Genomic DNA, 14281 nt, shown 5'->3' on the forward strand with positions numbered 1-14281 from the left:
AACATAGAAATCAGGTGGATGTGATTCTAGCACAAGAGTTTTTTTTAATGCTAGTTTGTTCTGGTCAGGCTGTACTGTTGCTCTGTCTGTTAAAGAAATGCATTTTCCAGCATCATTTTATCATGTGAAAACATCTATGTATTATGGATAATAAAGAAAGCAAGGTCACTGAAAAAATAGGGAAAAAATCAACAAATTCATGGCTGTTTTCTTTCTAAATGTTGTTTACTTAAATGGAATTTTGCTAAAAGAAACCATCTTTTATTGACAGTTTGTATATAAAGAAATTACCTGTAACTAACTATAGCTGGCTAAACTGCCTGGTGACATGGCGTGAAATAAGCAGTGATTTGCATTTTTACTCTTGCACTTTGAAATCAATACTCAATCCAGTTGTGAAGTAATTTTCATACATCAACTCAAAAAAAAGAAATACTAAACAGAAAAGCAGTTGTTTGTTTTAAAACAGTTCATTTTCCTGGAGAACCTTTGCACAACATTGTTTTCCTTAGCTGATATCTTGTACATCAGCCATCACACACAGCATGATTGTTTCCATGAATGTGTGTCTTCAGTCAAAATGAAGCCTCCAGGTCTGACAGCAGCTGCCTTTGCTGCTCCGCTATCTTGCAGCTATGCCATTCATAATACGCCCCGCAGATAGCAAGTGAGTGATGCCTGATAGAATTGAATTCCCTGCACCCCAAGTCTCATCTTCCCTCATACAAACCCTGCCCTGTTCTCAGATAAAACCTCCATCAATGGGTTTAGACACATGGCAGTTCATGTTTAGCTGACCTGACTGATTAAATAAAGCTTTTGGATGGGAGAGGACAGACAAAAATGAAATAAAAAAGGGTGGATTCCACTGTTTCCACCTGACCCCTGCAGGCACTCCAGTGGCTCTGCTGCCTTATCGGACTGGAACAGGAGTGTGGATTAGAGGGTGGGTGACCTTGGCTGCGTTGGAGTTAACACCCCCTCACCCACTCTCCTTTCCCAGGACATGGGTCATGGAATCCTGTGCCCTTGAGCAAAGGAAATGACACAAATGAGAACAATCCCCACTTGAATTAATGGAATCCTGTATGCATTAGTCACTTTGGATAAAAGCTAATGTAATAAAAGGCAATCATTACACAAAGTTCTTCTTGTGTCAACTTCAGGGTTAATGGACTGTCACATGAATGCAATATAATAGTTATCATCAAAAGCACACTGTGACCACGGAGTGAAGTTAATGTGCTTATAGTTGAACATTAGATCGTTTCAAATTGCAACAACTTTTCACAGCAGATCACAGAGGGAGGGATGTTGGGGTTGATTAGTGTGGAAGTGCGCCATTTTCTTGACTTCATTAGGTTCCTGTTGTTCCCCGTCAGGGTTCAAACTGAGGAAGAGGAAGATCGTCAATGAGCCGACAGGCGGGATGGGGAACTGCCCCCACCTGGTGGAGGCAATACCGTGTGAGGACCCCAGCTGCTACGACTGGCTGGTGGTTAAACTGGAAGAGTGCATCCCCGATAATGAGAGGGAGTGCGGACCTGGAACCCAGATCCCTCAAGTGCAGTGCGTCAACAGCGATGGTGAGTTGAGAGATGAAGCCTTTTACCACAAAGTAGCTCTTTAACAGGAGTGATAGGACCCAAAGGACTTTTTATTTGGTTCTGTTTACTTTGCTGTTTTTGAACCCTAGATCATCTGTCTTGCTAACAGTGTAACCAGTGTTGTGTTCTGTAGGATTTCCTGCAGTCAAACTTTCTAAAGCTGATACTCTTCATTTTGTTCACAGAATATATTTAACTACTCAGGTTTTTATAAAATGGAATGTGAATCATCCATCACTTTCTAAGAAATCTGAAGTGATGAAGTCTCTTGGATGAGAGACAAAATGTTTTCAAGAACAAAAACCAGTCTAGTTGAACTTTGAAAACAACCCAAGTTTCTAAGAAATAGTGACATTCCAGATAAAACACAGTTATCTTTTACAACATTAATTTACCAGTAAAAGCCATTGAGTTTGATAAATGACAGTGGATGGAGACTGTTGTTTTATGTTTAGTTATTCATAGATTTGCTGAAAAAGTTACTTCCTCTTCAGTTTTCTTGGTTTTGAGAGAGAATGAATTTACTCTGAGTTTTCATGAACATCTACATGATCAGCCAGTTAAATATAGGGAATAATACATGATCTACACTGAAAAATGCAAAATACAGAGGATAATATTACCAGAAATGGTGATAAATCACTTAAAAAAGGTTAAATAGGGAGAAAAACTCATTTGGGAGCTGACATAAAAGTAGCCCTTGGCCTTTATGGGTTAATCACTACTTGGGCTGTACTTTTTGTGGTAGAGTCAGTATGGCATGGATGACTGAAACAGAATTCTAAACAGATCTTGCTGCGCTACGTTAAACCTGAGCCTTGCTAACAAATGCAGTAGTTAAAACGGCTGCCAAACAACACATTCTGAGGAACACAATCTGTTACGTTATCTGTATGTTTTCTGGATCCTGACCAATGGCTCCAGCTGTACTTCCAGCCTACGCTAACAGCCAAGGAAAGAGGAAGAGCAAGTTTAAGTTATGTCCATACATGTTTTTTCCTGACTGTGAGATTAAAGTGTGAATCTTCACAGAAACTTCCCCTAATAACAATTTAGAAGTCCATTGATTCTCAATTAATCTCAATATTTCACATCTTCACTTTTTACTGTGCATGGCTACTTCATCAATTAAACCAAGTAGTCAGGTAAATCAAATGAGATGTGAATAGATGTGAATATTCCCTGGCGTCAGTTTTATTTAATTCAATCTCCACGTCTTGATGCTTTGAATTTAACATCTGTTAATAGACAGGTATCATGAATAAACTGCGGTCAAACAGCTATTTCTACATATTTATGATGTAGTTTTTTCTGACTGACACAAACAACTATAACACAGTGACACCTAAGTGTTTATCTGTCAGGAATGGTCACAGGTAAAAGTGTGAAAACAACAGTGTCACCATTGAGCAAAGTGAGAAGAGATGAGTCATACAAATAGAAATACAGAGCACACTAAGGACTACATGATATTTGTGTGAGAGTGTCCAAACGACACCTGTTTTCACAGCTCTTGGCAACGTGGCAAGTCACAGTATGATGTAGGGTTGGTTGTCAAATTGTTGGTTTCACTATGTCACAAAAATTGCTGTAAACAAACAACTATCTGACAAGACTGTAGGGAGAGTTTTCAGTCTGTCTTACTATTCAAAAACAACTTGTTTACTACATGCAGAAAAAGAAGATTATTGACAAAGAAGAGATTTAGCTCTCGCCTTTGGTGCGTGGCGCTTAACATTTCACGCCAGTTTACTCACTTTCTGTCACGACACATAGAATTTTAGATCCATAGTGAGTTAATCTTTATGACGATGCAATTATCTGAAAAATAAACATCCCCTAGCTACGAGAAATTGTATAGCTGGCTGCACATCCACGGGTACAGTGCCAAGTGCTGACAGGGACGACTCATACTTTAAATGGTGGCAAAACCAGCTGGAAAAACTGCTCTTGAGGTGTTGCCCAAACTGTATCACGAGAAAAAAATGTTTCAAAATATAATCCATGGTTTTAACTAAAAATGGAAGTTGTAAAAGGTAAAAGTGTTAGCCATTTACAAGTCAAGTTAAACAAACACTTAGACTGACAAATGTATTAGTTTTTCTCACTTGAACAGTAAATGCATTTATTGAAAACAATTCATACAAGCAGCATCACACAATGAATTATGCCATTGTCAATGTAACGGTATTTTCTGATGTAAACTGTGGATAAGGCTTTGATGACAATAATTGAAAATACGCAAGGCTGCATTTTTCCCCTTGTATGATGTATATCAATAACAACAATACAAACGCACGTACACGTTACTGGATGTGGGAGATTGACTGGAAGAGATTGAACATGATTCACATTTTAGCCTTTACTGATATTTCTGCAGTTTGATGTCAGAGCCTGTCAGTGTGATACAGAAAAGAAAACTGGAAGGACTGTATAACACCACCCTCAAAAAAAAAAAAAAAAAAAAAAAGAAAAGAAAGTGGAATGTTAACCCAAACACCCATTAGGTAGAACTGTCCATTCAGCGCTATATATGGAATTCCAGTCCAGTGTTTCTGCACCTCCTGACATCCTTGTCTGTTGGGTCACAGATTTTAATCATCGCAACATTGACAACACACAATTTCTCTTGCACTGCTGCCTGGATTTCAGCACGGAGAACAATTTATCATTTAGGACACGCTGACAAAACAAGTGGACATGAATTAAAATGATGTCGACAGTTTATGACAACTGGTTTGACCATGTTAAGCAAGTGATAATGTGGAAATCGATTGCCGAAAAATGCAGAAACTAATTTGCTTGAACGTGCCAAAGCGTTTTCTCGAGTGAGTAGATGATTCAGAGGTCAAACAAGTAATTTGTAAAATCTTCAGTGACTGTAACTGTAAAATTACCTTTTTTTGTGTGAGTGCAGAGAAATCCTTTACAGGAACAACACTATCAGGCACCTATTCGTCTTTGCCCTGATCTCTAAATGCAGTCTTTATGTACTGAAACATTCACATTTCAGCAGAACGCAGCCAGGCACAGGTGTTTGGATCAGCAAATGTAACATGTAGCATGCACAAAGAGGCTCTGTTGAACCCCTAAGCTAATTACCAGATAATGCTACACAGTTCTGCTTTGTTTGGAGGTTGTGCTCAATGTGTTGTGGGTCAGTTTACTCAGCAGTGATTGCTGCAGAGTTGCTCGGCCTCCCTTTGAACCACCATGCTACGGGCCCTATAGCCTCGGCTCACTGCCCGACACAGTAATTGCTTGTATTTGTTGTAGGAAAATGTTCATCTATTGTTTGTGCTATTCTAAGCAATTTTGGTCTGTGTGCCTGTCTGTGAGTGTGTGTAGCTGCTCTCCCTTGGGTTTCAGCACAGGCGACCGGCCAGAATCAGGCTGGAAGAGAATGTGAGACACCAGGAGAGGAGTCCGTTCTGGCACTGCCTGAGGGAGCTCTCTCTCTCACACCGACACACACACTGAACAGAAGAACATATTAACACACACACTGACCTACACAGCAACCGCACCACGCACCTGCTTTCTTTTTCATGCCGTGCTATAGCAAGGCAAAAAGCAGCTTGTCACGTTTGTTAAATAGCTGGATGATTTTCTTTGTGTATGGTGTTAAACATCAAAAAGAGCAAATGTCTGTGCTTGCATCGCTTTTTCTCATGGTACAAAAACAGACTTGTCTTCCCAAGCCATTCACACCTACTCACAGTCTCGCAAGTCCCACAAGCTCCCAGTTTCTAGACTTGTGAAGATGAACAGCAGCGAAGATTCCCTCAAGTGAAATTTTTAAACCAAACTTACACCAGACAAAGGCGTTCATCTAAAAACAAAAAAACAGAAGTCCTAACAACAATATTTGACATTAGTTATCAAGCGAGAAGTTTATTGAATGAGTTTCTAAAGGCCACAGAGTAGAGTGTACCTTAAAGTTTTGGCTGCGTGTGACATCCAGCCTTATGTAACAGTTTGCTTGAACATTGAATCGCAGAGTGAAAGGCATTACATCTGAATCTACAGAGAATAATCACCAAACTCCCCTTGGCTTTATGGCATTTTGTAGTGACATTAGTTCATCGTTTCCATCTTTACTGCCTTGGTAAACCCGAATCTCATGCATGACATTGTGTTTGTTCACAGCAGGCAGCTCTAAACTGAGCAGCAGACAGACGCTGTTAATAGATAATGAACAAAGTTTAACATTTAGCAGCTATGAGAAATATTTTAAGGAGTTGGGTATGAGGGATTTAAAACTACAGCAAAACAGATACTGTTAAACTGAGATTCATGTTGGAGTGCAACACCAAATTACGGTTTAAAGGTAGGGTGGGATGTTTTCCAGGAACATTTCATGCTATATTGCTTAAAATCTCCTTCACACCCCGATTACAACCAATTAATTAAATGCTCTAACGAAAAAATAAAAAAAATGTAGTCACCTGTGGAATGAACAGGACTGAAAAAACACCATCCAATCATTTTAGCCGGCTCATCGAAATGATTAAATGGTGATATGTCTATCCAACTCAACTGCCATTTGTCCCTCCCCCACCTCCCCCCTCTGCGCAAACCTCTCATGCATGAATCACGCGTTCTCAGAGGCTTGGAGCACTTGTACAGGAAACAAAGCCAGAGCTTGGCTAGGTATATTAGCTATATTAGGACGGAAAGTTCACCGGCAAACTGTTTTGTCACTAACATAAATCACTAGGAAATGTAACGTTAGCCAGATAGGTATGAACTGGGGCTGTTCTGGTGACAAACATAATGGTGAAATGCACAGATTACAGCGTTCAATTGAAGTGATGCTGCGCAGCGCTAGTGAACCCTCAGGAACAAGCATTGTGCGTTCTGGTACTCTGGAGGCGTGGCTTCAGGGAGGAAGTCTGAAGAAAGGGCTTTGGACTTTTGAATTGTGTATCTTCAAAATGTAGCTTGCTTGAACCGTTTTTCCAGGATCTCCTACCCCACCTTTAATGTTTCTTCACCATTTATTACATTATTATTATTATTATTTTAAAGCACATTTAAGTTTATTTCCACCCAACCGCACACCTGCTTTTTTCTCAAACCCAGGATGTTGGATAGAATATCAGTTAATAAAGCTATAAAACACTACACACACAATAATAAAGGGGCCTAAAACAAAGTCATTAAGTGCAATTATGGCTAAAAAACATCTGAGCAACAGAAGACAAATATGAGAGGGGTTATGTAAAGAGAAAGAAATGATGCAATATTTGCAACTGACCTCCTAATCCACACACCTCTGACACATTTATTGCTACTGCTGGTTTCCCCAAACACACAGAGTTAAAGCCTCATCAGTTAGCTGAGTCAACAACAGGCTAACATTTTATTCAGGTGAGCTGCAGAAACTGGAACCCCTCGTAGAATTTGTTGTTATGCTTTATATTACAGGCTTTGGGAGTGTATGAGTTACTGTGAAATGCATTGGATGAAATATGCTGGGGAAATGCTGCGTCATTCAGTGTGACAGGTAACTGGACAAAAACATAATGCTTTGTCAACAATGGAAAATAACATGCATAAAGATCTAAGTAGACCCACAGCAGTTATAGATGACAGATTTGTTTTCCGATTGCTCCAAAAATCGCAAGACTGAAATGTATAGGAACCCACCTTTCATTAAGGAATCAATTATTGCAAATTTTCTACAATTTTTTTTGTTCTTCTGGTACGTATACTGTATGTGTGTGGGAACATGGCAATTATGAGTAGATGCCAGAACCATAACACAGTAGCTGCTAATGAGGGCTCTAGGGAGAGCGAGAAGGAGTGAGAGAGCGAAATGGGGGTTGTTCATCAGTTTCCGTATTATATTCATAATCAAGGTCCCCATTGACAGTGTGCAGAGCTCCACGTTGTTGCAGTGGCAGTGATTACCATCTTTCCCATTCCAAGCTGACTTGTTCTCGGCAACTAATTATCTTTACTCCTTTTCCCTTGGAAAATTAAATGAATATTGTCCTTGAAAGATAATGTAGTAGGAGGCAGAAGAACATATTAACGCAGCAGAGTCTGTTTTCAATTTTGTAATTCTAACATGTATTCTAGATCTAACCTCAATAGAAAAGCATGATGAACACATGTAACAGTCTGTTTTAATCATAATGTGTAGATCCAAAGAAAACTAAAATGGATGCCATACTGAGTAAAGAATGTTTGCCCACTTTTACACTTTGATGCAGCAGACATAAGCTATGAAAACACCTCTGATGAAGGGTATCATCACAAATGTAAGAGATTTAGCAAATATGTATCATCAAGTTTAGTTTGTTGGAAAGTAGTTGCTTATTTAGCTATTTTAATATTAAATACAGTTAAGTATTTGTGTTTACAGCAGTAGTGTAAATCCAATATTCACTCCACTTGAGCTCTGTTTTATGGCCTGTGCTGACTATTAATTACAATATTTGGCTCTTTTGTTGCTTAATGCTGCAAAAACTAACTTAAGTGTACAGTGTTAGCAGTAACCTGGACAGTGAAAAAACCTCATGTTGCTGTAAACAACACTGTAAAAGCAGTGAGAGGGACCTATAAAGTTGCTGGCTGCAAAGCTAAAATACTAGCTAGAGAGTACATTAATAAGCCTGAGCAGGGTTACCGATCCCACATGTACAGGAGCAACAACAAGCTCTTCTCAATTCCTTATTTTTCACCTTTTAGACCTTGAACTCAGTCCCAGCACCTCATCTCGAAGGACTTCTTAGTACCTTAAAAGACTCATTGAACACTGAGGAGTCTGGCTGGAGCTGCTATGACTGAAAATACACAGGCATGTCCTCAGCATGTGACGATTATACCAACCACAGCAAGAGCAGGACTTTGAAATTGAAGGTTTTCCTCAATCTGAAGTTGTATTAGTTATTTAAAAAGATGAAATACACAGTCGAACTTGTTTGTGCTAAATAAATGTATGATGTCCCTCCATCACTGATGCACATGACATATAATACCATGTTGCGGACTGAGTTAATCATAAGTTTACATAAGCACCCATGTGACAGAGATTATAAAATGCATCAGTAACTGAACTAAAAACAGACAGATGTTGCAGCTGTTCCAAATGTCATCATTTTAATTAAAATGTCTTTGAAATGACATCTCTGATGCCGGGATGTCTCATTCCATTAATCGCCTGTTGCTTCAGCTCCTGTTTCCTTCGGTCCTCACATTGACTCCGTTGCTCAAATTCTGAGTGGGAGGGACTAATGGGGTTACATCTTCAGAATTTATGCATTTATTTATTTAACCTTTATTTAACCGCATTGGTCCCATTGAGATGGGGGGGATGTCTTTTTCAAGAAAGACCTGGCCAAGACGGCAGAGACACAGTCACATAATTGCAGTTTACAGAAAAGCCTCAAAACAAGAAGGGAAAGTGACCACAAAATGAAGGTCTTGTGTCAAATGGGTGAAAAAAAAGTTTGGTATGAAAACTCCATAAGACAAAAACATTGATAAAAAGTTATCCAGACTATAGAATGGACCACATTCTTTTTTTTTTTTTTTTTTTTAATTTTAATCACATTCGCCGTCACATATTGGTCACTCTTTTGCCCTGTTTTTCCTCTCCTTTATTTATCATGGGGATCTATTTAGATGCTGCTGAATGCATTCAGGTACTAAAAAGTATTTGCAATCCCAGCCGCAATAAAAAACTTAGTCAAGGTGACCTCATCCTCATCTTTCTTCCTTTCTGTCTTTCCATCTTCTAAGAGGCACTCAGCTAAAGAGGTGTGGGCTTCCTTTTATGGCACCCTGTTGAATCAGACTTATTGGTAAATTAGATTAGCACAGCCTGCTCCACACAGTCAGCTTGGATTTAGTCTGCCTTTCTTCCCCATTACCTCTGACTGTGCATGAGTCAATCTCCCCCGGATGTGGAAGAATTGAATAGAGGAGACGTCAGCCTCCGTCTGGTACATTTCCATCAACACGGGCTCAGACAGAGGTTTGACTTGTCTGATGTGTGTAATGTTAAAAAGAAAATTGTCCCTTTGATCGCTTGAATTGCTTGCTGAGCTCAGGGCGAACTGATATCACTTGAGCGTCTCTGATCTGTGAGTTTAGCTGAATGATTTTGAACACTGTGGAACAGGAGAGAAGGAAGGTGCTCAAACACTTCCGTCCTGCTATACGTGACTTTCTTTTGATACGCCATTGATTTGCAATGAGTCGTTCATTCCTCCAAAAATTATACATTCTTTTATTACTCTGTCTAGGAGGATTCAGTCACCCTGTTCCTGAAATGCATGTTAGCTAATGTCATACTGTTGCTGCCAATGGTGTGGCTCCCTGAATAATGGTGCAGAAAATCCTCCAGCCAAAATGACAAATTAAATTGTGCTTTAGTCTAAAACCCAGCAGTATCAGTGGTTTTCTGGCTTACTCCTCCAGTCATCAGGATGACATACAGTACAGATATAACAATACCTTTCTAAACAAATCATCCTACCTTTACAAAAATAAAGATGTGGACATTCTGTGATTTGTAGCCTTAAGGTTTTGGGGAAATAGTGACTGAAATCATCCATCCAAACCTTACTACCTTCACATTTGGTGGGATGGAGGTCCCTGCCGCTGTGATGTGGTGGCGGTGGCCCCTGCTCACTGGTCAGGCCCCGGGTTGCCGGGGTTGGTGGCTGCCCCCCTGGTGTGGACGGCTCCCTGTGATAGCGCCTCCTCCTCTTTTGCTCTCTGGTCTTCTGTGCTCAGTCTTTTTATGTGCATTTTATTTGCAATAATGATATGGGTGGCGCAGTGCGTGTGTGTGTGTGAGTGCGTACATGTGTGTGTGTATGTGTGTCTGGGTGGCGTGTACTGATTTTATATGTAAAGCATTTTATGCTATATTTTATTGTATGAAAAGTGCTATATGAATAATGATTGATTGATAGAGATGAGGCTTATATCCACACAGATGCAACCACACTATTTACATGATACTTAAAGTAATATTACTACTACCATATATTTACAATACTACAATATAAGACTTTTTAATTGTTTAAAGAAATATAATGTGTTTTGTTTTTTTCCTGGAGTAACTGACCTATGATCAGAGTTGGAATAGTGTCACTATAAGTGTTACAGGTCTATTTTTTTTTTTTTTTACCAGATTTTATTAAAAAAATGGTAGAGTCAAAGTTTTCTGAAGGTTTTTAGTAACAAAGCTGTTTTATTGATTAAGTTGTGTGGTAGCACACAAGATATATTTTGAAGCTTAAGCTAAGAAAATGGATGAATGACTCCACCAACTCTCCGAAGACTTTTGATCAAACTCTTGTTACCCTGAGGTGGGTTTGTGGTCTAATATTGCATAGTTGATGATATGTTATAGTACAAAATACACTACCAGGCAAAAGTTTGGACTCACCTGGTTTTTCTTTATTTTTATGAGTATTTCCATTGTAAATTCTCACTGACGGCATCAAAACTATGAATGAACACATATGGAATTATGTAGTTTAAAAAGGTGTCACAAAACTCAAAGCATGTTTTATATTTTAGATTCTTCAAAATAGCCACATTTTGCTTTTATTACTGCTTTGTGCATTCTTGGCATTCTCTTGATGAGCTTCATGAGGTAATCATCTGAAATGTTTTCCAAAAGTCTGGAAGGAGTTCCAAATGATGCTGAGCACTTGTTGGCCATCTGTGGTCCATGTCATGTCATTTAAATAAGAAGGTGAGTCCAAACTTTTGCCTGGTAGTGTATGTTGTTCACAGCACTCAATCTGTTTAAAGTAAAAAAAAAAAGATGCTGTTAACAGTAATATTTGAGTATTTGAGTTTGACTGTACTCATTTGTGTTGACTTTACATTAATGACAACCTTTAGACCTACAGAAACTTAAATGGTGAAAATAAAACAACATTTGAAAATACAGTCCTTCCATCTGCAGCTCTTTCACGTCAGTCCAAATCTAAAGACAAAATATAAACATAAATGACCTGCTGCCATTTCACGCTGTTTTGGAAAAGTGAAGCCTGTGTTCAGACACAGAGTAGAGCAATACATTCACATCCAGGATGGCTTTGACAGGCTCTGATCAGTAGTTGGTATTTATTACTTTCAGTCATGTATTTAACCTCTCCTATTTGTCTGTAAATGTGGGTTAATTTTATTAGATATAGAAGTTCCCATGTGCTCCCAGGCCACTTGAATTGCTGTATGCTGAAGATAATTATGGATTTTTTTCCCAAACAATGCCAGAAAACTAACAAGCACTGCAGCTTTAATCTTCTGATGAAAAAAATCTAATTAATTCAATTAATTATGCACGAGGCTGCAAGCATGTTTAAAATGTGTGGTTTGGCATTATAGATTGGATAACAATTAAAAAAAAATGTTTCGTCTAAAGAATACATATTCACTCAATTAATTTCAAAGAGATGTGTACTTTTATATGATTACCGTATTGGACTGAAAACTATGTGGTGGATGGTGGGTTTGATCAAACAATGGTGCAATTGAGGAATATTTAACAATAATTCACTATAGACAGCAAGTGTCCATCAAATTGCATTGAGAGAATTTGTTGAGAAACATTATTTAAGATCAGCCCAAAAGGATCAGGTGATGTGGTGTTACAATAATATATTATCATTGTTTCTTACTATATAACCTAATGTTATAGTGTCCTTTAGGGGTTTAAGTAAATATCGGTTCTGCAATATATCGCAACGTTTCATTTCACGATACTGTATTGATATTAAAAACTACTTTTTCGATATTTTTAGGTATTTATTCAAATGCAGATATGGTGGAGGTTCATTTTTGTTTTTAGGTTTTCTTTTTTGTTTATCTTTTATTTGCTATTATTTAATGCTGTTTTATTAAATAATGGTTATTTGAAGCATCCTAAAAGCATGTTTTACTGTCTGAGAGAGGCAGATGTTAGTCCTTTTTTTTGGGATTGCACAAAAATAATGTTACAGTGTTAGTAATGAACTAATAGAATATGAACATTTGAGCAGAATCTTAAACTGTAATGTCTGTAAAACATAATTTAAATTTTAAGTTTTTACAGTGGAAAATTTTGTGATACATCATTAGATCCTGTTCTGATCAAATACAAATGTGTTTAGTATTTGTGCATATTTCTGGTGAACTTCAATTCTTCCAGGAAATATAAAAAAGAAGAAACAAAAAATTGCCTTATTAGTAGTATCATGATATATCGTGATATATTGTATTGTGATCCTAGTATTGTGATTTGTATCGTATCGCCAGATTTTTGCCAATGCACACCTCTGGTGTCCTTATTGATGGTTTATTGCTTTGTGTCCTCTTGGATAAACTGAATAGTGTTTGTTTTACGGTCAGGAAGTGGACCACGCTAATGCCTCCAACAAGAGACATCATGAATCCTGTCAGTGTCGTACAGACCCTTTAATGATTTCCTCCAACATCTATCACATGGAAGTCTTCTATTACCCCTGTCAGCACTCCCTACGTCCCCATCACCAACGCCACCCCACCCCCACTGCCATGTGGCATCCCTCAGAGTTTCTCTTGACTGGCCTCTTATTGATCTCTTGTTGTCCTCTTCTGATGAAAATGGATCTGTTTTTTCCCCAGGGTGCCAGACGTGTCATTCGACTCGCTGGTTGCCTTTTCTTTCTCCCGTTTGCAATGAGATTTCCACAGATATGGTCCTTCAGCGATGGGCTGGAATAGGATGAGGAGACTAAGGCGAGTGAGGACAGCCTGAAGATTTAGATCAATATAAGCCACATCAGCATCTCAGCACCCCCATGCCTCCAAAAAACAAATCCTTGAAAAGACCTCAAATTTAAACCAGCATACACTCACAGATATCCATTTCCCTTAAGCCATTTAAGACAATCTCTAGTATATAATGGCCTACAGTTTAACCTTTAGTATTAGAAGAAATAAAGAGATTGGAGCCTCCAGCAGGTCATTCCATTTGTTTCAGCTAACACCCCTGACGCCGAATGACTGCAATGACTTTGTTTGGCACCTAACAGAAGAACAATGCAAAACACGGTAACAAGCTACAAGTCATTGTATCTCCCTCCCCTAAAAACAGCGTTAGTTCAAGGGGAGGATAGAGCTGGAACTTTAAAAAATATTTTTCCTCTAGAAAAAGCATGTCTATCACAGAAATCCTTTTTATTGTTAGCCTCATAGCCTAACTCATACACAAATGGACAAAAGTATAGGGACACGTTGAATTCGGGTGTTTCTTTTTTAACGGATCTGGGATACAAAGCAATAATGTCATAACAAAGTTTTCTATTGGGATTAATATCATTGCATTGGTTAGTTTGGTTTAAATCATTATCTTTGCTTCCAAAATGTCTCAGAGATGGTTTTGATTTTACTATTTTCCTCAACATTGATATTTTTTTTAGCCATGACTATGATTTTAAATGTTCTACCTCAAAATTTCTGAAATATTTTTTGTGCTCTGACTGTAAATAATAATTTTCTACTACAGCTAACCATCTACTTTCTTCACATCTCACTCTGGAAGAAAAATCTTCCACTAAAGGAAATATTGATGTTTATAAACTAGATGCACAAAAATATTGGGACACATCATGGCTAGAGCTCATAAGATGTCCTGTTCATGCTGATTTGAGATATAAACATCAATATGAATAATAAAA

General features: G+C 38.3%; 1 protein-coding gene across 1 annotated transcript in view; it reads left to right on the forward strand.

Moving 5' to 3' along the window:
* The window catches only part of thsd7aa (thrombospondin, type I, domain containing 7Aa), a 227785-nt gene that overhangs the window by 117470 nt on the left and 96034 nt on the right, over positions 1 to 14281 (forward strand). The window contains exon 6 of the mRNA XM_030147877.1: positions 1383 to 1586. Coding sequence (XP_030003737.1) covers positions 1383 to 1586 — 204 coding nt within the window. The remainder of the gene's footprint in view (positions 1 to 1382; positions 1587 to 14281) is intronic.

The sequence above is a fragment of the Sphaeramia orbicularis genome, chromosome 11 (genome assembly GCF_902148855.1).
Source record: "Sphaeramia orbicularis chromosome 11, fSphaOr1.1, whole genome shotgun sequence".
Taxonomy (NCBI): domain Eukaryota; kingdom Metazoa; phylum Chordata; class Actinopteri; order Kurtiformes; family Apogonidae; genus Sphaeramia; species Sphaeramia orbicularis.